The 26246-nt window shown below is 31.6% G+C and overlaps 1 protein-coding gene across 2 annotated transcripts in view; it reads left to right on the top strand.

Annotated features, from left to right (window-relative positions):
- Hr4 (nuclear hormone receptor 4) overlaps positions 1–26246 on the top strand; it is a 55119-nt gene continuing 28873 nt past the window's right edge. For both annotated transcript variants that reach the window (XM_076394643.1, XM_076394644.1), the window contains exons 1-6: positions 1–141; positions 9352–9456; positions 14915–16264; positions 17447–17641; positions 20046–20322; positions 20386–20569. In XM_076394643.1, coding sequence (XP_076250758.1) covers positions 129–141; positions 9352–9456; positions 14915–16264; positions 17447–17641; positions 20046–20322; positions 20386–20569 — 2124 coding nt within the window. In that variant the 5' untranslated portion in view covers positions 1–128. The remainder of the gene's footprint in view (positions 142–9351; positions 9457–14914; positions 16265–17446; positions 17642–20045; positions 20323–20385; positions 20570–26246) is intronic.

The raw sequence follows: 26246 nt of genomic DNA, 5'->3' as shown, positions 1-26246 counted from the left end.
GTCGCCAATGGACTGACTGACTTGACTCTCTCTCTAGGAATCCGAGATATGTAACTGATTGGGAAAACGATTTTTCCGCGACAGTGATTGTTCAAATTTTCCGACGATTTTTATATAAATGGACAAAAATGTCATCGTTTGGTAAGTCGGCGCTACCTTGTGTTTAGGTTAGTTATTCTCATTATGAATTAGGAGAAAGAAACAAACTGAAAATAAATAAAAAAATTGATTTTTTTATAATTATTAATACTACAAAAACAAAATGTTTCTACTTAACTAAAATATTAATTAGTTGATTTAAAAACATTATTTGTTTATATAAATATATACCCGCCAAATATTCTTTCATGTATACGTTATTAATTATTTTCATATTTTTTATTAAAGATTATTTAAACCTCCAAATTATTGTTAATAATTTGTTGCTCAAACATGATTCTCAAAACAATCGCATAATTACTGCATTATTATTTATTAACAATATGTTTTACTTTATTTATGTATATATTAGTTATTTATTCTCAATTATCATTACAATATATTTTTGTTTAAAATGTTTAACGTGTTTTTACGTTAAAAACACATTTTTTTTATGTTGCATCAAACATTTTCAAAAACAATGATTCTTGAGCTACTAAAAAATACCACTACCAAAACAAAACCTATAAAGCTAAAGTACGTAAGGTATTAATTGAAATATTGATTTCACCCCACGGTTACGTTACTGTCGATCAAAAACAACATGAGTACTATATAATTAGTAAAACCACTGACTATCTATTCGCGAAAGGTAACAGACCTCTATGAAAGTAGTTCAACAGCAGCGGTTATCTAGTCGCTTGCATAACAAGTGAAAACAGCTTCAATGCATTTCCTGATTAGTTATAAGTTTTTTTTTTCATCCAGCCGACTTTCATTTATTACATCATCGTCTGACTGACTGACAGTGCATTCTCCTAAAATTTATTAAGCACTTTAATGATCTTTAATAACCGTTGCATAAGGCGAAACTCTCCTTTCTACCAGTCGTTTGTTTGCGTAATTCCTTTGATTTTGTCTTGTTTCATTTGTTCGATATCGTGAATCGAAATATTTAATTGATTTTCACATGTTTTTGTTAAATGTCTTGGCGTACCAACTGTCGTAATGATGCAAAATTACTTTAGCTTTATTAATTTGTAACTTCAAAGCATGTTATCTTGTAACTTGTTTAGTTAATGAAAATTATGAAAGTTAATGACCTTGACTATGTCTTCATAATTATATGCAATATGCAATATTTGACATGTTGTCTTCAGCTTTGTAGTTCATCTTTCTATATATCTTCATTTTATTACATATTTTAGTGCACAGATTTTCATAAAAAATGTCAATCAGAAAGAAATATGAAATAAATGCAGCATAAAAATAAATAATCTTGATTTTATATATAATATGTTATTGAATTGATTAAACCAAATTATCCTTTATAATAAATAATAATATTGATTACAAATTCTAAACATTTATTATAAAAATATATTCTTAATCATCTCCCATACTAGTACTATACTATATCATAATGGGAGATGGGTTGATTAAATAAAATAATTCTAAGTGTGATGTAAAAGTATTTTAACCATATATCTAGTTATCATGAAGAACCTATTGTTCAGAAAAAGATTGCCAATTTTTAGTCTATATTTATATATTTTCAATTATGACTAAGCTGCTATTTTTATCCAAAAATGTAAATAAGGAAGAAGGTAATGCATACGTTCTACATAAGAAACATATATTTTACAAAATTATTGCAGCAACACTGAAATAAATACGCGTACGCGAAAAATATCTCAATAACTACCTAAAAAACGACAATAAATTGAAATAAAAACGTTATGGTATCGGGGCAACAGTGAAGGATGACGTCAGACGCGACCGTATTGCAACACGCGTACACACATACACACAAACAAAAATTAAAAGAAAAAATTACACCATCTGCCATTGTCCCAGTTTTCGGGTGTCGTGTCATCGACCTCTTTACGAAAGTAAAAACCGCAGCAATCGCACAATGACAGAGGTTGGCCTTTCAAAACTCACCACCCCCTCCAATCTCCACCATTGGCCCTGCACGCCAATGAAAAACGACCGATTTTGGTTGGTACCCGGACAAAGTCAATGTCCCATCAGCCTTGATATTGTCGAAAACTGTGCGTGGAGGTACGGTTTCTTGAGTTGCGACATTCATGGCTCGAAAAGTGAAAGTGATTGAATGTCGGCTATGCAGAAAATTCATAGACGAAATTTATTTATACTGAAAAAAATCGCTTAGAGCCAAATATTTTACATACTTATTGTATGTTTTTATATTTATGAACGTTACTTATAGAAGGCTTTCTTTTATTGTAGTTAAATCTTGCAGCAACGATAATAATTCCGCTGCGACTGTGAATTAATATTAAGGGATTTTTTCAAAATTCAATGCTTTACACATTATTATTTTCCAAAATACTATCTTACTAGTCACTGTTTTCTTCTTGTGTTTGTGGCATAGTTGATAAATTGATTTAAGCTAATAAGCTGATTTAAATCTAACTCTTTAAGCGGACAAAATGCCTTGTTGTGAGTACACATAACAAGTAAATATGGACTTCTCGTTGAGGGATTTCCATATTATTTTACAAATTTTATGGATTAACCCAGGAGCAATACAAGTGTAGTGACAGTTTTGCCACCACAATACTCCCAACTTAACCTAAAATTAAAGAGATTAGTTTATCAGTTTATTTTAAAGCTTTTTTGGACTTATGAGGTTCAAATACGGGTTTACGCTAAAACATCAGACCAACAAGTAATCCAACGATGCCAAAATTCCTTCAACAACGAAGAACTACACGATAACCTTGAAATCAAATAGAGATCCAAGATTTCTCCTTAAGGCATGAAAATTATTAGATCACAATAACATAGAAACGATACAGTTACTGGACAACACGCAGGATGATATCACAAAATTGTGTCGTGTATAAGTGTTTAATCTTAACTTTAGCTGAAGTAGTCCAATTTAATTTTTATTTGACAAATATATATTGACGTATTTATTCTACACATGTTTTTGTTACATATTGATGCAGGTTACCCAGAACAATAGTAGTAAATTAATTTTATAAAGTAAAATTGTACTAAGCATGTCTAATGTAAGAGGCAAATAAAAAAAATTAAATAAATTATATATAATAAAATTAATAAAAGTTTAAAATGGAAAATCATCCTCGATTAATTATGTTTTCACAAAAACATCCAGTACAATCTGTTTTTTTGTAATGTAAATCTAATGACAAATAACTTGTCACAAGATTTTGTAAAACAGATCAATTGTCTTTCTGATTAAAGATAATAATTGTAGATTGAAAAGAAAATTCCGTAGCTTATTTAAGTAGGCTTGTCAATTAGTTTTGTCGTTCAGTAACGAAGTTATAATTTGAAATAGATGTTGCTATTCAAGTTGCTATTTGGATGTGGATATATATATATATATATATATATATATATATATATATATAAATATATATATATATATATATATATATATATATATATATAAATATATATATATATATATATATATATATATATAAATATATATATATATATATATATATATATATATAAATATATATATATATATATATATATATATATATATATATATGCGAACAGCCACCCCATGTACCAGATTTTTTAACTAAATGCTGCCAAAATAGTGTTCTAGAGATAACAGCAAATTATCAAATTATTCTTATTTCTAAATGCCATGCTAAATAAATAATTTATAAAATTACTAAATAATTAAAAAATAAAACTCTCAATTTTATTCCATCAACCGCAAATATTACTTAGTGTCAGTTTATGTAAAGAAAGAGTTCTTAGTAACAGGTTTATTACTAAAAATTAGAGAAATATAAAGACACATTTAATATAAAAAGTATACAAAAGTTTTGTTCTATATATATGCTTAAAATCATTCATTTTTGTCATCATTTATTGGTTGATTATCTATCATATTTATTATTCTAAATAAAATGTGTAAAATGTGTAACGTTTAAAGCGTACATCTTAAGAGTTACCAAACGACTAAAAGCATCTGGCTACGATTTTATCGATGTAACTCTTGAATAATCTACTGCACAAAGGAATCAGGAGTTTAGTGAAAATATTCGATGCCTGCTGTAAGCTCGAATATTTCCAAAGACAATGAAAAAAGTCCTAATGGTGGATCTTATATCGAAAATACTGCACAAACAAGTTTTAGTAATATATCATTTTTAAATTGTGGTCGAATTTCGACCAGAGGGCGATCACTAGTTAGTTTTAAACTCGTAACGGATTTTTCCTTTTACTCATTTTACTCTAATTTAAAAGAAGATAACCGAATCAGTTTATAACATTTGATTTGTGTTGGTACTGATCGACATTGCGAGGTGCTGACGTCATAAATTTTGATGGCTTGCATTGACCGTTTTATTGGATAGACTATAGACAGCCTTAAAATTATTCCAACGCCTTGGGGAAACTTTAAACTACAATATTAACTATGATAATTATTAGTTAATATTACTACTAATGTTGAACCGGAAACATTTCAACCAAGGGTTATTTTGTTTTACCGGATATGTTTAGATATATTAAATATATTAGAATATATTATAACATATTAAGATAATTAATAGCGTTGGGAAGTATCGACTGAAAACAGTTTCAGTCGTATACTTTTAGCTACTATTTTTGGTTCTACTAGTTTCATTCGACTAATTTTTAACGTTCTGGCTCTGTCGTCCTAGCCGTAGCCTTGACAAAAATGTACCCAATTTATGTTTACATATATATATATATATATATATATATATATATATATATATATATATATATATATATATATAGTAAAGAAAAAAGTACGGAGTACGGCCCTGCCTGGAGACTTTTCGAACGCATAGAAAATTATCGCACTAGACATAAATAATAACCTAGGCCAACGTAGATTATGTTTTATATTAGTGCGAAATGAATGCAACTCATCGACGATCGCCTTCAGTCACTCGGAATGATCACATCGCAACCGTAAGTACCGCCAGTACGTTAATACGGTGTAGACGATGCGAAGGAGTAACATCAACGGTGACATTTTCTCGGCACAATGGAAAATTTCGTTCAATTTTCTATAAATAAGATCAACGGCGGGAAAAAAGAGCGTTCCGCGTTCAGGGCTGCGGTTTGTATTTCAGTGCCGCTACGCAATCATCATCAGTACGCGTTACGTATTCGTGTGCCGTTTTGCAATTGATCGAACTGATCATCGGAGAAAACGTGTGCCGTTCAGTTTATTATTTGTGTTCGGTCCGGAACAGTTTTAGACAACGCCTGTACCCGAATAGAAAGTTGTGTAACTGACCATCAATCAGTAAGAATTAATTTAAGGAGCTATACCAGCTTAAACGAGTCGCCATATTTTACTATTCTAGTCACTGACTCGTCAGTAAATGCACATGGCAAGCCGGAATAAAATTAAATTGAAAACTATAAGGGGCTATTCCAAGTAAATTATGCATTATTTATATTTTAAGTATGATGAAGAGTACCTTAAAACTTTATATAATCTGTGAAACAGCAGTATATTACTTCAAGAGCGTTAGGAATTATCACAGAAATATAAACGAATTGGAATAATTTAATGGAAATTAGACGGATTATATCTGAGTCTCGTATTGTTAAATAGAAAGCCTAAAATAAAATCTAAAGTTATAGTTAACTTTAGGAAGATTACATATTCTCTGAATAATAAATTACATAATTTATATCTCGTTAGAACATTTAAGGAATCTGACATAACCCCTTAGTACAATAAATTAAAATTTATTTCAAAAATAGGTTTCTTTGTTTTTAAAAATGAATGATGAAGTAAAATCATGTTTATATTATGTGGTCTTTGTATTATGTGCTCATTGTAATAATAATTGATTAATATTACTAAATGTGACTACGTAGTAATAATTAATTTAAACAAAATACAAAGTTATATCCTACGGTCTTAATAGTAAATAAACAATATATTAAAATAATTAAAGAGTATAAAATTAATACTTTATTATAATATGATATAAATATCTGATTATTTAAAAAAAATATACCAGATATTAGTTCAACATTTTAAATGGTTTATTCAATACGTTGCTTAAAGTAACTTGTAGGAAGAAAAATCATACAAATCGTTAAAATTTATTTAAAAATTCTTAGAGAGAGATAGTGCCTTCGAACACCTTTATAACATTATGACATAACACATATGAGTAAACAGCTGTCTTTGATGACTATAGGGGTATTTGATGTTCTTATCGACATAAACCAAAACGAAAATATCGTAACTGTTAAAAAAACATAGTAATTTCTGAATAATAGATAATAACTTGTTTGTCACAAATCTTTTAAAAATACTGCTTACTGAAACCAGTCGTCGTCATTATCAACCATAAATATATTCAATTCACGATAGCTATTTTTGTTAACAATGTTTGATGGGTACTTCACCGAAATTAAATAATATACTGATTGATCTTTGATGTTTAATTGTTCCACCATTCTTTTATATATGATTTATTAATTATATTATGTATTATTATAATAGAGATTTATTATAATCATAAATATATCTTGAATTATATCATATCATATATATTTGTATACATAGTAATTGTTATAATTTACACACAAGACTAAGTTTTAACTTTTTAGTTATTTCATTTTAATATAGAAAATATTGCTATGTATGATTCTCTTTGAACATAACAAATTTTATTGTTTCGATTAATACAAATTATTCTTTAAGTGATGAGTTATGTATAATATAATTAATTTCTAATTATTAATTAATGTAAGTAGTACTGAGTGAAGCAAGTCATAATTATAATATGATTCCTACCCCTTAATACTCGTACATTGAATTAAAACTAATTCTAACTATCTCCTTGATTCCAAGATTTATTCAAAAATATACAAGCCACATTAGTAATAGTGAATGACCGTGCAAAATAGCTAGTACCTGTTGACGATGAGATATGTTTATTGTTATTTCATTTATATTTAAGCCTTTAATTAACTATATTATATATTCTCATACTAAGTAACTAAAATACAAGCTTGACAATTTTACAACAAGACAAAGTAGCACCATCACATCTAACACACAACTACCTGTAAGTTTAATGGTACCGAATTTATAAGCAATAACGATGTATTAGCAAGCTTAAAACCCAAGTATAAATAATTTTTAAAATAAATAAATAACTTCACTTTGTGTAAAAAGTAACTGCAATAATGTTTTATCATACTTAATTTCTCTTTTATTAATGAGGGTGTATCTGGGCTGCTTAAGGTGGGCTTCGAACCACGGTCCTCAGTGTTAAGTCTACCGACTGGCGAGTGACCAACTTTAGAAATCATCCCAGAAAACATCCGGTATTACCCAGCCTATTTACTGGCGTAACCGTGATCAAAAATATAAAGTATCTCAATACCCTATAGGATTCGAACCCGATACTATTGCAGCAGTTAGAATATTAGTAGTAAGAAGACCGTTAATGAATACTCTCAACTACTCAAGTGAAACTAGAGTATTACGGGTGATTGCTAGCAACTAACGTGCACAATTAATGTGTACATCGCTAATCATACAAATAGAGGCAGGATAAAACCCTGAAATTCTACTTGAAAACTGTTAAATTGATTCTACCCCTTCGGTCGTATTCACTAAGCATTGCCTTTTTGATCATTACTAATTCAAATGATGATACATAATGGCGCTGAGTAATGTTTTTTTTTGATATAATGATATCCAAAGGTCTTTAAATTGAAACACAAAAAATGGAAACTGCTTTTTTCCATCAATAAATAAAACGGAATGCAGTCAAACTCTTTATATTTTCCAGAATATAATGTTTTCCATATATATAAATGAATCAAAAATCTCAAAAGATAAAATTAATAATAGATATAAAATAATTTAAATTACGAAGAAAAAATATTTTTTTAAATACAATACTATTAGTTAATATATGATTTAAACCTCTTTATTAGAATAAACACTTTTTGTCTTCTAGTTTTATGTTGTCAAAGGTACTTGAATTTAGTGCTTGTTTCCAACTGTTCAACTGTGTGTCCATCATGTCAGGTCTAAGTTCAACCACGTTTTTTTCTATTATACGCATGTTAATTAGTACGCAACTGTAAATAAATTTCGTGATTAAGGCTGTTTCGAAGCGAATTATTTATTATTTATTATTATTGTTGTTTACCCTGATATTTTTCATTACACTTAAAATTAAATATGATATATCAAAAGTCATACCGCACCTTAGACTTACTTCTACACTGTTTAAAATAAAATTAACCTGTATGTAATATAGATTATTCACACAAAAAATAATTGCTTACTTTCTACAAAATTTTGAATACAACTTCAAGTATACAGCAGTTTGCTACTGATTTCGAATAATACAAAAAGCATCCTCAACTGTTTGATTCACATTCATTATAAACCGCTCTTTTCACAACATGACTTTTTCATTTTTTCAATCGCTTATTTCAAAAAATTCCTTATGGGCCCTTATGGGTCGTCTTGTCAGAACCAGGTTTTCGAGAAGTTGGATTGTTTTAACATTGACGTGGTGAAGACTGACTTGATGAAGATTGACTCTGTTCACGACACTATGCAACATTTCTAATAACCTGGTTGATGGTGCCCATTTTCAATTCGCATTAACAATACTTCTCAATATTTTCTTCTTAAGTCACTGGATTATTGTCTAATTTGCTCCTCTTGACACAACCCCCTATCTGGGTGCCATATGGGCTTAAGAATTTGTTTATACGGAAGTACTTTATTGTATGTTGACAAAGGAGACTTTATTCTAAATAGTCATTTTTTTAATTTTATTATTCAGTTATTTTTTCCATAATCGAAACATTTATACATTGATACAAAAAAAAATGTAAATCTGGATATATTTCAGCAATACAGTGGCCCAAGAACTCTAAATAAAAAGAAGTTGATTTGCACCATTCAGTCACAATTAGATCACCAAAACTGAAAAGTAACGTAGTTGTTTCTGCTACTATATGGCCTGTGACACTATCTTGTTGAAATCGTATGTCACCCATATCCATGTTTTTGCAATTTGGAGGCTGTATTACCGTTAACACACAGCAGAGTACCTTTGCCTTTTAAATAACAGAATAAGGAATGTTTGTAAATTTTTTGGTATTGTTCATTTTTATTCGTTTTTATTTATTGTTAACTTTATTTCTGTCTCTTTCCAGGAATTATGACTCTAACGCGGACTCCGTGTGAGCTCGACAAGATGAGCCTTTTTCAAGACCTGAAATTGAAAAGAAGAAAAGTGGACTCACGGTGTAGCAGTGACGGTAAGCTGCTTTCGAATAACTATACTATATCATCATTGCATTCAAGCATATCTTGGTTAGGTGTAAACTAACGGATAACGAAATCATTTTATCCACTAATTATATCTAAAACATATCTTATATATCAACATTTATTACTATATAAGAACTATGTCTAATATTTATGTTTATATATTATTTATAAACTTTGTTATCAATAAGCCAACAGCAATGTCAAGAACAATACTTCCCATTTAGAGCATAGATCTTGCTTCAGGCACAATATAATCATCTCAAATTAAATTACATAGAAAGTGTTCGTAGTTCGAAACGCATCCATTCATCCACTTCAAATGATAAGAGTTCTGTAATTATTTTGGTGGATTCCTTATTTCACTTATATAAACGTTATCGAAAAAATAAACAATTTCCGTCCTTTGGTTTTGTTCAGATAATTATGCAAATAAATTTGTTTATAAATAGAATAATAGTGTGACGTTGTTGGTTAGTACAGTATTACAACTTACACAAACTACACATTCTTGTCAATACTATAATAAAATACCTTTTAATTGTTCTAATATTCCTCATAATATAATATAAAACCTAGAAATTTGATCAGTCCTTCTATATCATTTCTTTCTGTTACTAATATATGTAAAAATAGAAATTTACTTTATTTCCGACCGATGAAGAACCAGTCTTCATTAACTATCTCAAACATCAAGCTTATTCATAATTAAACCAATATTTAGTGAGATATTCCACAAACGTAGATTCAAATTAGTAATATACATTCTGCCTCTTATTTATTTCTTAAAATAACTATGTCTGAATTGAGTACTTTGATATTGATAGAGTATACAGAACTATATCTCTTGATTGATGTCATTATTTTGCTCAAAGTTATTGTAAAATATAACGAATTTTTCATAAATCCATTTCATTTTAAAGCTCAAACTGTTTCTGCCCACGTATAGTTCTTATTAGATAAACTATAGATAGATTAATAAATAAATATAAGATATGTTTTAAATATGGTACGGAAAAAAACCTATATTATATATTTTAGTTCTATAAACGTTCTTGTATTTTTATTAAAAGATAAGTGAGAACTTTTTGTCATTTATTTCGATATCAAACCAATCCACCCTACAAATCTATAGGTGACAAGTTTAGTCAGTGACTTCTGCTATTCTTCTGTTCAATCGAACTAATTGATCACTGAAACATCGAACATTAACTCAAACATCAAGCTTCTGCTGATATGATAAATTATCAAATAATTTGAAAATCTCTAGATTTCGCATATATTCCTTTCTTTGTTCTATTCAACTATTTTATTATTTCAAACCAATTTGTTTAAATATTTTAAATCATCAAATTTTAAACCGGTAATGTGAAATAATGATGAAAAGTTTTCTGCTTTATCCATTAGTTTAAATGGCAATAAAAATATAATCTGGAAAGCAATATTATTTGTAATCACCCGAAATTACAGAACTAAATAAAATAAACTCATCACTGCATCAGGCACCCATTTGCTTATAGGCCACAAACATTCACTAGCAACTTCTTAATGATAATAGGTAATAGTACTTTTCAAGCTGTCGACAAATTTGAGATTATTACTAATTAAAATTATGGAAAAAGCAAATTGAATAAAAGATTGTTCAATAAGTTTTGTCATTCGATAACAAAAACTTAATCTTATCGGCTTAATTAGCATTCAAAGACATTACAAATACATTTAATTGTTTGAACTTATTTCAGTGATTCTCTATTAACTGATTTTCATGATTATTTGCTGAACTATGATTTCTTAGTATGCAATTGTAATGAAAGATGATTTTTATATCCAATTTGTCAAATGGATTACTGTAACAATCTAAGTGTATTTTTACCAGTTAAGAGATAATCTACAGAAAAAATACCTATTTCGTTCGAAAAACCTTATTCTAATATCTTCTTGGTCAATTTCTGGATACTATTCGCTTTTAAACTATAGTACTTGCTTCAACCATACTATACCATAGCTTCTTGTTTTGATTCATAATAATAGTGTTGGAAATATACAGCTTCCAAAAGTTCAGATAATCAGTTGAAAATGAAACGATAAAGCTAATAGCTTATCGAATACAAAACTTGAACAATCTATTAAGTATCATATCTGTTATGTTTAGGTTTATTTATTAAGTTTGCGTCAACGACTCTGAAAAATTATTTGAAATAAACTGGTCGACAACAACATTATATATTTTTTTAAATTTCATTTTCAATATAATTTTTTATATCATTATCAAAGTCAGAATATACTGTTTTAGCATCGAAAATAAATTAAATCGCGGGTGTTGAACTAACTGTTGTAAAACAGAAATAATTATATAATCAGAGTCACGATAAAATAACAAAACATATGAAAAATACTTAGAAATGTCCAATATTACCCGACTTATTTACCATATAGCACTAAATTTGATTACTATTTGTTTTATCATATGAAATAGCAGTAGTTTTAATTTTTTTATTTTAATTTTTCATCAAAAGACTTGTTGCATTTCAAGCGCAACACTTTTAACGATATCGTTTATGCCCTTTTTACATAGAATATTATGTTTTATAATGTATTAGGCACTTACATGCACTATGCTCATTTTTTCATTTTAAGATACATATTTATCCGGGGAAAATACATATATAAATAATTATATTTATACGTATTTATGCCACACTCGTTGTCCTGTTTGTCTATTGATGAAGTACTACTGAACAATCGTAATAAGTAAATTTTATAAATTAAGATTGTACTAAGCGTATATTGTAAGATGTAATTAATAAAAAAGCCATTTATTGGCATAAGACCGATGTTGGTTTAGTAGAGATCCAATCATCGACCTTTTCTCGAGAAACTCTTCACCCTTTCATAACCGTGTACCAGCAGTCAAGCCATGTTACATCAATTTGTACAAGTGATCATAAGGTGCCATATCTAATAAGTACTCTAGGTACGCCGAAAAACTTTTCATTTGAGCTATAATACTGTTTCCTTCAAAGGATGACTTTAGAGTGTGTTAGTCGCTATTGTTGATTTTTATTGGAACAAAGCTATTGGATTTGTTCAATTAGCGTCAATAGACATCTTCAGTAATAGTTTAATTCAGTTTTAGTAGCTTGTAATACACCTTATCCACAGTAAGACTTTATAACTAATGAATGAGCGATGTGGATGTCTCTTCTGAACTAAATTATAACTTTTTTCACTGGATATTGTCGTAGTACTTTTCATCGTCAGTCACATTAATCTATAGGAAACTCTTCTTTTTTTGCTTGACAAGAAATGAAACCGCAATGTTGAAACGGTTCTAAATAGGATTTTGTCAATTCGCGTAGTGGCCATTTTTCCATCTTTTGAATCTTCCCCATCGCCTGGGAAGATCTAAAAATAATCAATTCATCAACTGCTAAGCTATCGGAAAGTTCTTCAAAATAAAATTGAGCTGATTTTTCACCCAATAAATCTTGTAAATCATTGTTTCGTAATTTGTTGGTCCTCTAGGCTGTTCGTTGTCATTGACATCAAAATTACCGTTTTTAAATCATTGATCACAACAGGGATATGACGGAGAAGCATCATCATATATTTAAAAAAAATTGATGAGCTTCGGCAGCAGATTTTGATTGAAAACTGTTATTTTATGTAGATAACTGTTAAAATCATCAAATTTGACAGTTTTGCGTACCTTGATGTGAACTCTTTACATAGTACGTAGTATTTTCACCAATATATATCGCTGATCGAAGTATATGCAGGCATCTAATATAAAGAGAAAAAGATAAAAAAACTATATTATTAACATCAGTTTAAATTTGGAATCTTGTAAGTCAATAAATCACAGCGAAGACTTAAGAATCGATGTTTATCGAGTTTTGATGTATCTTGTTCGGCGAGACTCCGTTAAAATCCCAAAAAGTTATTTCGAGCGAGTTTTGAAATCATTTCCTGTGTTTTAATTAAGTTTCAACTTAGTTTTCGCTTGTAAAAAGTTAGTTGTACGAAGCCAGCTTCAAGAGGACTATAAGGAAAGAAACTATTTTAAACGGTGCCATTTATAAATTGCCGGCCTCTCGAAATATAGCTGAACAGACCTCAATTTCGTGTTTATTTATGAGTATGTAGTCAAGGCGTTCCTCTTAAATGTTGTTAATTTTTTCGTCGTTCTTTATCATTGTCTCGTAATGACTAGAATAATTTTCATTTGGCTGCTATAGAGCTCAATGTTTGGTTTTGTGTTCGGCAGAATTTTATTTGTTCTTACACGTATAATTAAAAGTATTTGTGGACTTGTTAAGGAGAGAAAAAAATGTTGCAGCAAATAAAATACAATGTATATTCTCTCTTATTTCTGTTAATTAATGCACAAAAACGAGTTAAATTAATAATAATAAAAAATATATAAAATGAGACATGCAAAATTGATACGTAATGGTGAAAAAATGTATGAATTGAATGGAAATGACTTACTAAATCATGTGTCTGGTTTTGAATAATACTGATTCCGTCATCGCACCTAACTGATGATTATACACACGACATTCTTAACATCCATTCGTGTTATCTTTTCTGGCTTCTTAATTTGACGTTTCTCTTCTCACTGTCAACACTTGCATGCTCTGACTTATTATGTAATTCTGTCCTGACTTTTATTGTATTAATTCTGTACTCTTAACACTTGACTGCGTTTGGAATTCGTTCTGCAACTCTTTCATTCTTTTAATTCGGTTTTATGGTACACCGTATTTTACCGTTGAAGCTCCTCCCTCGGGTTCTTAGTACTGGCTGACAAGATTGGTTCAAGGAACTGTTTTCTGCATCCCAATTTGTTCAGAATTTTGGGAGGAAGAAAAGCTAGGAACTTCTCACGCCGACGGAACACGTGCGTTACTGACTGTAGAAATACTCAAAAATTCCACGATCTCGGGCCTTCTTCAAGTTTATGTTTATAACCATCATGAGTCCTTTACCAGCTCTAACTTCTGACACGCTTCGTCTGGCCCCAGTACCTGAACTCCTATCGCCGCGGAACACACGACAACGAGCCGATGAGACATAATTTTTTCTAGTCACGTGCTTTCTGTTTGCTCGGTACCTTTCTCATCTGCTTGGCCTAACTTCACCAGACATTGGATACAATGCGATATTTTATATTATCTCAAGTCATAATCTTGTCCAAAACAGTTAAATGATCTAATAAATTAGACGCCTAAACTACACAAAAGCATTATAATTTTCGTACACTTAAAATTAAAGAATTTTCCTAAATATAGACAAATGTAATTAACTCACAACAGTACTATTACCTATTAGCTTGGTTCAGTGCATTCACGCCATAGTTTTAACTTGTTTAAAAAATAAGATACACTTAGACTAGGCAGCCATCAGCAAAATTTGCTTTTAGGCAATGTCTCTGTCCGCTTCTAGGCGAGTCGGTCGCCGATACTAGCACGTCATCTCCTGATCTCATCATTCCCCCATCGCCGAAAATGTCCGACGTGGTGCTGAACCCACCCAGCCCAGACTCGACGCCGGCACCCCACCAGCTCATCAAGCCCGAACCCACACTGGACAAGGTGTCCAGCCGCCTGGAAGACTCCGGAGTGTTCGACGGAGGCGGTACCAGCACTACAGCCAGCGTCATCCGTAGTCTGCGCAGCCAGAGTCCACCAGCTCTGCGACCGACTCCACCCTTCAGCCCGTCGCAGCCCCCTAGACCGCATAGTTCACCGGGAAGACCCGCCAACACCAGTCCTGTGATCAAGCACGCGCCTCTTCTACTGCAGCCCACCACGCCGAGTCCACCGAGGAACCTGACTCCTGCCACGGCCGTATCGTCGCAGGAGGCAACCTCATCGTCGCCATCGTCTCTGCTTCAAGCCCGACCCAGAGGCGTGATCATCAGCCAACCTCAGGCCACTATGGTTCAGAGCCAGATGTGGTTCAAGAACCAACGAATCAATGGAGTTAAGCCAGAACTGATCGGGGGGAGTTTCGGGGCTACGTCGCCCACCGGCGAGCTGCGATCGCCAGGGAGTCCGATGCCCCGAACGAGTTCCTCAATGCCCGTTCGGCAAACCCCTACTGTGATCATGGGAGAAGCGGGAGGAGTACGAACAATGGTGTGGAGCCAGCCAGCGTTATGCCCAACAACTCCAACGTCTCCGACGGGTGGGGACCCACCCTTGTTTCCCACAACATCCGGTTGGTCTTCAGGTGGAAGTACCACCTCGAATCCTGAAGAAAGCGCAGCCCAAATGCTTCTCAATCTCGGCCAGGACCGCATTCGGCTACCAGTGAGCAGATCGATGTTGTCGCCTCAATCCCCCACCCAAACCATAGGAGGATTCACCAGCGCGCCACTGAATATGGAGCGCCTTTGGGCCGGAGATCTACGTCAGATCCCCATCAATCAACAGACACAGGCGCTCAATCTCACCTCGCCCACGGGGATGCCACCCCAGAATCTGTTTCCAAGTGGATCGGACCTGCGGCTGGTCGGTCTAAGCGAGTCAAGCGGTAGCAGCGAGATGCAAGAACAAGGAGAGGATGAGGAACAGCCGATGATCTGTATGATTTGCGAGGACAAAGCGACCGGTTTACATTACGGTATTATAACGTGTGAGGGTTGTAAAGGGTTCTTTAAACGGACGGTGCAAAATCGGAGAGTGTACACGTGTGTGGCCGATGGCAATTGCGAAATCACCAAGACCCAGAGGAATCGGTGCCAATATTGTAGGTTTAAAAAGTGCATCGAACAAGGAATGGTTTTACAAGGTAAGTTTTACATTTCATTCTAGTGGGACAACATACCAAAATATTTTCATTTAATGAATGTTACACAGAATATATTTTGGTATGATAACATATATATGTTTTCATTAAAACTAAATACTTCATAAAATGTTCCAATCTCTGACTAATAAAAACTATACAATATTTTCAAACAAATCAGTATATTCATAAATATAGCTGCAATTATTATGTAGAATTTAGTTTTTATTAAGATATATAAATAAACAACAATATTGTTAACTGTTAGATCTGGTACATAACGTTCAATGAAACAATTCAATGCAAGCAATTTTACCACCGAAAAAAAGAGATCTGATAATCTAAATAATAATAATATAAAGCTTAATATTTAAAATATATTATACAAAAGTTTTTTTTACTAAAAATTATAACGATTATTATATTCTAATAATAATTCTACATAACTGTACTATGTAAACACATCACGCATATTCACTTAAAAGTTTCCGCTGGAATGTGGAACAACATTTTTATGAAAATTTTCATTTTCGTATTCTTATTTTAATCAATCAGTACTATTTGTCTAAAAAATAAAAAAAAACAACTGAATTGTAATATGAATATTTTATTAAATATTCTATGCGTATAATCAATAATGTAAAAGAAATCCCCTTTATATTATACTGATGGAAAAACAGTTATTGGGCACAGTTCACCCTCTTGAGAAACACACAACATACAAAATATTCTATTATTGATAATTGTTCTAAGGCGGTTGATATAATAATAGACAGAATCACGATTTTTAGATCTTATTATTTTGTGATCACAGTACTATGAGTAGTTAACGATTGCTTTTAAATTGTATGTAGCCAATTTGGTAATATCAACAGAAATTCGTACAATTAGCAAAAGTATATTTCTTTTAAACATCTGTCGAATTTGCACTTTATTTATTTTTCTCTAACTGACGTTATGTTACATTCATCTGACTGATTTATCGATAGTTTCCGGTAAAATGAAGGGCAAATTATGAACATAGTTAAATGATGATAAACGTATTTCTAAATCTTAAACTATCATCTAAAATCCAAATAGCGATATTAATAAAATATTAAAATAATATAACTCTACTTATATACATAGTTAGTTATCCATACACTGTTAATATTAACTATACAAATACGATCGTGTCAATTCCAGCTGTACGTGAAGATCGTATGCCTGGAGGCAGGAACAGTGGTGCTGTCTATAATTTGTACAAAGTAAAGTACAAAAAGCACAAAAAACCATCCTGCAAGACGGCAGCAAAGAACCAGGAGAAAAGTTTGCAGCAATTCAAGGCCGAGCAACAACAGCAGCCCCAGCAGCAGCCGTCAGCTCTACCCTCAAACCTAGGTCAGTTTTTGTTTTCGTCGCCTCTTCCGACACATTAAAAATACGAAAGGAAATTAGTTTTGCATAATAATAATAGTATCATTATAACATTTTTTATGTTCGTAATTTAAAATTAGAATGATCATTAAGAGGATTAACAGGAAAATAATTTCTGTTTCTTAATTTCAAATAAAACTTTTTAAACTTGTAATAAAAGTTATTCTGTACGATTTTATTCATCAGTTTCTAATTTATACAATTTGCACAATAACTTTTACTCGTCAGATCCTTAATAGGAATAAACTTGAAAACCAAATAAGTAATTTCATAATTTTAATAAACCAAATTACTACAGTAACAGTCTCAACTGTCTTGAATGTCTTGTCTGTTATACACTCCGCGGCAAAACTATAAGCACACTAAAAATATTTCATTTCAATTCTTAATAAATATAAATGTTTAGCTTTTAGATTCTACGGTTCATGTAAACATTACAAAGAGACAGCTACTGTTTATTTATAGGTTCTTTACGCGGAACCTATAAGTATACAATAGGGCGCTGGAACAGTTTGTCGATCGAAAAACGCGAGAAAACTGTAGCACAGTTAGATAATATAAATAATAACATGTTTATTGCAGAAATGAATTATCCTCCTCTATCTTTCACAACTTCAATCAGTATCTTCGACAGCGTTTACTCATCTTAGATAGCTTTTTAGTTGTTCAACATTGTTAATATGTTTACCATTGAGCTAGTTTTCCATAATAATTTTCATTAATATTCAGAGCGCGCTAGTCACTTTAAAATGAAGTTTCGTAGTATGAACAAACAACATTGTCTTGTTAAAAAATATAATTCGGATCGGCACTTGTGTTCCATATTTGGCTAATTGAATTGTATTTCTGTCATTCCTTCAAAACTTTTAGCAGACCAACACATAAGAGTTCCTCCACACAAATGCTTAATTATGTTTGTAAAATGTTAATAGTTAAAATTCTAATCTAATAATTTCCCGAAATACTGTTTTTTATAATATCTGCATTTTTATAGCTTTATGACTGTATTTTGGATCTCTCTGGCAGATTGTCGGTCAGTGTTTGATCATGTTTTGTTACCGTTATCTGGCCTCTGGCTTATTTAGAATGTGGAAAATTTTTTATAATTGGCCATTGGTTAGAAGAAAACGTGATTGATAGATACGTTATGCTTTCAGAATAGGCGTGACATACGTGCCACCTTAAATAGGGCAAACCGAGGGCTTCTAATTCATCTCCCCAAGTCATCAAACACAGCAATTTATGCCGGATATAGTCTCGATGTCATTAGAAAAAATCTTCAGGCACAACTTATCCAAGCGATAGCGTGATATAAATTATGGCGACTGCACAGTAACCCAAGCAAAACTCCGGCTATTCTGCTCCATTGTCGAAAGGAGTTCCAGGTATATCGCCTCCAAATCGAAAAAGTTCGAAGGAAAAATTTCGGTCTACATTTCGAACGCAGATTACAATTGTAAGCCCACATCTAGCACGCGATTTGCAAAGGCAATGGCATGTACAGCATCCTATAACACTGCAGAAAAAGTAAACTTCCTATCCCCCAGATCGAAGTTCCGCTATCAAAAAAAGTCCGCGCGTTACTCGGTTTGTGAGAAATACCCATCACGAATCAGGCTTTTCGTTAGTGAAAAGATTCGCGAACATGCTCAGTGTGAGGTTCTGCCTTGGAACCTTACAACATGAAAACCAACTGATAAAAACACTACCCATTCACCACTCGCGGTAGATAATTAAAGTACGACAATCCCAATCGTAATCCAGGATCTCTGTCACTCGCAGACCCAAACATCTGAACCTGAAGCGAACTTAACAAAAGACTAATTGGTTCTAGCTGGTCAATTTGGCTTAACAAGAAAAGGTTTTAATTCATTTGACTAAATTCACAGTTCACTACAATTCACGATAATTCGTAATCCAGGGTCGAGAAGTCTAGATATATACACCCAAAATAAACATCGTCTTTGTTCACTTAATTGTAAGTAGTGTAAAGTAAAATTGTTTCATTAATTCGCAAGAAAGTCTTGCTGAAATCGTCAGCTATGAAAGTGATTAACAAACGAAGGGCTCCAAAGGTAGTTTGCTTCGAGAGCTATCGAATAAGTTCTTCAACGATGACGAGAGAACTAGTTTTTTATTAACAGTAATATTTACAAATATTAACCTATTAAGTAAAAAGTAGGTATATATAACGTTTAAATAATCGTGAAATATTAATCAATCAAAAGCATAATTAATAAAATATCTTGTTTAGCTTTGACTCTTATCTGACCATAATTAGAATTATGAATGAAATAATATATGTTTAAAAAATATCTTCATTGAACTTCACTATTATTCAATAGTATTAACTTATAATGTATTTTAGTCAACGGAACTATATTAAAAACGGCCTTGACTAACCCCAGCGAGGTGATTAGACTGCGTCATCGACTGGACAGCGCCGTGTCCAGTTCCAGGGATAGAACCTTTTCAGCGGACTACGTACTGTCCATGATTAAGACCCTGATAGACTGTGATGAATTCCAGGACATTGCCACGTTGAGGAATCTGGACGAGTTGCTCGACCATAATACAGACCTAAGTGAAAAGCTCTGCAATATCGGCGACTCTATAGTTTATAAATTAGTTCAATGGACAAAACGGTAGGTGGCGCTCTATTCTCGAGTTTTTTGAGCGGATTTTTGATGATGTTTCCTCGTTTGCAGGTTACCATTTTATTTAGAACTTCCTGTGGAAGTTCACACGCGATTACTGACCCACAAATGGCATGAACTGCTCGTTCTCACCACTTCAGCTTACCAAGCAATCCAAAAGACTGCCAACGAGCAGCAGATGCATCAGGCCGCTACAGCCTCCACCACATTGATTGAGCCAGATTTTAGTCAAGAGGTAAGTCATATTATTTAATGTTTATATATTTAAATACGCACAATTATTTATAAAAACATGTAATGGGTTAATTACTACAAAATTGTATATGAAAGAACCTATATGATACGATTTTTTTTATAAGATCATAATAAGAATAATAATTTAACACATAAATCAGTGAAAATAAACAAAGTGGTTTTGAAATTATAATTACCTGTTAAAAATTATATCTGCGTAAAAAATATTTCGAATTTGTATCATTATTAATAACGATTAGATGTAACTCTCAGTTTTCATTTACTATAAACAGCTATCTAGCAGCTTTTCTTATTTTTTCAAATGTTCTCAAATTAGTATTATTGTACATAATAAAGTCGAATTTCTAAATTTTTTACTTTAATTATAAATCGATTTGAGAAGCCAAAAGTATAAAAATAGTGGAAATATCATCGAAAAACATTTTTAATATAAAATCTGCAAAGAAAATATTTAAATCTTTGCAAAGTTTTGTTTGGCAACATGGATTAACAGGCTTCAAACCTTAAAACTGGTGTACATTGATTTTTCAGCAACTTTTGATCGAATTGATTGATCTTTCTAGGTTTTGCTTAGTCCCTTTCGATCTAAACAGCTAAACAGTAAAACTAGTCTTACTAAAACATTTATTCGAACTACTATTCAATAGAATTCGGCTGTCTTAACTTATACCATTCAACGATATAGTAAACTTGTTTTGAGATTATCATGAATCTTGATGTCCCTAATTTCTCATCTTCATAATATTTCTGTGTTTCATAAAGTTTTAATTGTAATTTAATTATTAAAGATTATTTTATATTTATTTTATATTATTATTATTTATATGGCTATACTCTAAGTATTTTCTATGGTTAAGTATGACATATGGTTAAACTAATCCGTCCCAAAAATCATAAATTAGGATGTATATGTCTATCGACGGTCATGTGGTGTATTCACTGTTGTGGTGTATTGCTGTTTTCACACTTTTAGAGACATATACATAAAAACAACTAGTCACAAGTGTGATTTTCAAGTAAATATTTCTAAGAATTTCTCAGCTAGTACGTTAATATTTGTCAAAAATATTTCTCAAAAACAACAGTAATAAAAAAATGTTTAAGTGACATGAGTTTATAAAAGATAAATGAGATAAGAAACATTTATAATAAACTTTACCTGAAAAAGAAACTAATTCAAACTGCCTTATTGAAAAAGATAACATTCGTATACCTATTTTGAAATTAAACAAACGGTTTATTTATTTTTTCTTATTTTTTTTGTCCCTTTCAACATATTTCCCTTGGTTACGTTAAGTTTCGTTCAGCTCCTGAAATATCTCGTTCTCTACTCAATCGACTCAAAAATATATCCTCAAATAAATTAGAGAATAATCAGATACTAAGTCAGACTAATCGGCCGGTTGTGAAATGGTAATGTTTTTATGAAACAGTTGCAAATGATATTTCTTTTTGTGATTTAAAATTCCCATATACAACTGTATAAGTTCGACTTTTAAGTAGTAAATAATGATATTAAAAGTTAGTATAAATGTTAGTAGAAATACGGTGGATGAGGAAGCAATTCGAAGCCTAATTCATGGATTTTTGCCATCGTTTTCACTGACTTGTGACACGATGTATTGTCTTAGTGAAGCAGAAAAATTAAAGTTAAATTTCTTCAAATGCGGCCGTTCTTCGGCGATTTCGTCCTTCAAACAGTCCAATAACGCTATGTAATAGTCGCTGTTAATGGTCATTCCTTTTTCAAGGTAGTCAATGAAAATTATTCCATGCCCATCCCAAAATGCAGACGCCATAAACTTGCCGCGTTTTCCCACGGTTTGGAGCGGGTTCATCATGTGCAGTCCACTCGGATGACTGTCGATTGGACTTCAGAGTGAAATGATGGAGCCATGTTTCATCCATTGTTACATATCGACTCAAAAACTCGGGTTTATTACGCTTGATCATCTTCAAAGACTGCTCCGAATCATCAACTCGTCATTGTTTCTGGTCAAAAGTGAGTTCTCACGGCACCCACTTTGCACAGAGCTTTCTCATACCCAAATATTCGTAAATGATATGATGTACACATTCAGTTAATATCTTTATAGTGTCTGCTATTTCATTCAATTTCAATTTACGATCATTCAAAATTATTTTGTGGATTTGTTAATGTTTTCGTTGGTAACAACCTCTTTTAGGCGTCCACTGCATTCATCGTCTTTGGTGCTCATTTCACCACATCTAAACTTAACATACCAATCATTGATGGTTGATTTTCCTGGGGCAATGTTCGGAAACACGGCATCAAGCTAAGTTTTTGCTGCAACTGTACGTTTCCCTTCAAGAAGCAATATTTTATCAACACGCGAATTTCCTTTTTATCAATTTTTTTCACAATAACAAAAGTTGCTTCACTCAAAATGCTATAATTCACAAACTAATGATCCGACAGCTGTCAACTTTATACACACATCTTTTGAGGGTTACGGCTAACTAAAAAAACCTATCCATATTGACCTGTTGGTGTGTAAAGTGCAAATTGTTTTAGTTTAAAAAGTATTTGTTTTTTCCCAGTAAGGCGTCGGTTTAGAAGCAGACTAACTTATTTATGTTCTGATTTGATTATTATATTAATATTCACTGGTGGACATGTTCTTCTACGTAAAATAAAAGTGACATGGGTATATTTTGTTTAACTGGTTTCATTCAATACGTCAAGTTTTTGGACATATTTTATGAAGGTATGTTTGAAGTCTCCTTTATGCTATCATTACACCCTCGTGAGATGCTAAGATGCCCGTATCGTCTGCATACGTTACTATAGAAGTGATTTTTGTGGGCGATAGATCAGCAGTACAATAATGGACTCAGTACAATGACTTGTGGAACTCCCGAAAATATTGTATATAGTTGTACATAGTAGTGTGTTCATCATCCTTGTTTTTATAGTAAACTATATCTGTAAGATAAGATTTCAGTACCTCTAAGTGTGGATGAGAGACAAGCTTTTTTAGTTTAACCTACAGCCCTGTGCGCCATACTTTATCAAAAGCCAATATAAATATATATCCAAGAATGCAGCTGAGCAATATCTTTTAACTTATTGCTTAATTCTGTATTTATTTGGTTTAGCACTCTATGAATGTGTTCTATAGTTCCATGCTTATTAGGTAACATTGATTGATTTGGAAATAATATTTCTATTTTAAATTATTGTATTAGGCCTCTTGGTATAAGATTTCTCAAAAAAAATTCTTTTGAGATTACATTTCAAGCCACTTGCTAGCGAAGCATTCGAAACATTTCATTAAATATAAATGTTATTAATTCTACGCCGTTTTCTGTTAGTTCCTTCAATATTATTTAAAATTCATATATAGTTATTTGAAATTAATTTCTTTAATAACTTTCATTAATAATAATTTGCTGAAATTGTTTTATTTTCCTACTAGTTGTACATGTAATGAGAAAAATAACCGATCACAAATCATGTGATATAAGCACACATTATCCATGAATCTCACGCGTTCTTGTTCAAACATGGCGCCAAACCATGGCAAAATAAACTTCCTTGAAGACGATTATTTTCATAACGTTCTCGTTCTCGCGACATTTCCCTATTGACTCTGAATTTTTCTAATAATAAACCGCATACACATAAAAATATCCGTAGATCTAAACTGATCTGGAAACTGAACACGATGACGCATCTAGTCGACCTAGATACCGTTGCACTTTAGCTGTACGTCGCCGCCCTGCCCCCACCACGGCCCGAACGCCGGGCTCCCTCCGCCCCCTCGCACCGCTACCCGACAGCTTAATTGGCCTTACGGTAGAGAGGGGCAGAATTATCGATACCAGGCGTTCGGACGATCGATTGTTCCACTTTTCTTAAATCCCGCGTCGCTAAGGGTCGATGGCTGTTCTAGTTTTGAGCGAATTTTTAAAAATATTCAACTCCACACAACGCGAAGTGTAAGTAGGTTACCTCTAGCGTTTTATTAAACATAAACAACGGAAGCAAGTCGTGGCTTCTGACGGTGTCTCAAAGATCATGGGGAAACAATGATTTAAATTGGTTATAAATTTACTTTATTTTGATTATTGTTAGGATTAATACAAGACACGCTATAATTAACTAATTAAATAACATTAAATTAAAAATAATTGGGCGAAACAAGAATTAAAATAAAAATAAAAATTATTATAAAATATATTTTTTAAATTTTTTATAAATTAATTCGGTACTATTATTCTGTTATATTTACGTCGATACACAAGCAAAATAAACAGGAAATTAGACTACCTAAAGTAAAGTTAAAAGTAACAATTATACATTGTACAAGTTCGTGTTGCTTCAGTCTTCTGATTTGCTACGTGTTGTCTAGTAGCTTTATTTCATGTTTTGAGACGAAATCTTAGATTAGTTGGTAAATCCATTTGATTTTGAGTTCATCGTGCAGTTAATTGGTTACGTAGCGATAACTTGGTAGCTTTGTATTACTAATCGATATGATATTTTAATGCAACCCCATATTTGCACACCATAAGTCCTAATAGACTTCATAAATGACTGATAAACCAATCTCTTAGTTAAGCTAGGAGTATCTTCCAACTAACCAGCATAGTTTTTTTTAATCTAATGTGGTCTAATTTTTATCTAACGTGTAATGTAATTCACATTATTATAAACAAACAAGTTTATAATATATATTAAAATGAAATATATTTGTTTATTATTATTCACAATTTATGCAATTTGGTATTTATTATATAAATATTTTCAAGATACCACTTTATTAATAACAATAATTGACTAATTTTAACATTATTCATTAACAAAATGTAATAATTAGACAAATAAGTCAAAGTAAAATCCTTATTTTAGTTCAGAGATACAGAGAAATATTTATTTGTTATATGTTGATAAAATTATTATTAGTATGACATCCATAAAATATTAATTAATTTTGAATAAAAATTAAAATCTTTGCGTGAGTTGCAATTAATAAAAGTACAATTTTATTAAATATAGTAGTAAGAGATATAGGTTAATATAAAATAAATAACAAACAGTTCATTACTGTCAACTACTACTGCTTCTTTTGTTTTTGCATTGTTTCCTATGGACAATCACAATTAAAGCATAAATTTACCCGCCACTATCGCAGCGGTGGAAAGACCGTCCTGTCGCCTTGACCACTGTGGTTACCAAGCAGGTCGTATACCACGGCTAAACTTTTGAATTTCATGCATTACATTAAACTACGATGTAAAACTTTTGAATAAACCTTGAACTGTCTTCAATATCTTCAGTTCACGCATTTGTTACAACGAACAAACATCTAATAAAGAAATATTGGAAAATTGTAAATTGTTTTTATTAATTACATCTTATATTAGTCCAATGCTATTTTACAAATGAATTTATTACTACTATTCTATTGTACTTGCATCAATGCACTAGCAAGACGAGTACGGGATAAATACATCAACATGTATTAAGAGTAACATTTATATACTATACGAGTTCATGTGATTTGATTAACTTCAATCTTCTGATTTCCTACATATTGTTCAATAGCTGCATTGCTTTCACGTTGTTGTGATTTAATAATCGTATTTCATCTTCAACCATAAAACTTCGTATGTCAGCGTTGAATTAATAG

Source organism: Rhynchophorus ferrugineus, unplaced genomic scaffold (genome assembly GCF_030347505.1).
Source record: "Rhynchophorus ferrugineus isolate W39M unplaced genomic scaffold, kcgeb_rfMv2 rfM2, whole genome shotgun sequence".
Lineage (NCBI taxonomy): Eukaryota > Metazoa > Arthropoda > Insecta > Coleoptera > Curculionidae > Rhynchophorus > Rhynchophorus ferrugineus.
The sequence above is the reverse complement of the archived record's forward strand: the minus strand, read 5'-3'. Positions and strand labels throughout refer to the sequence as shown.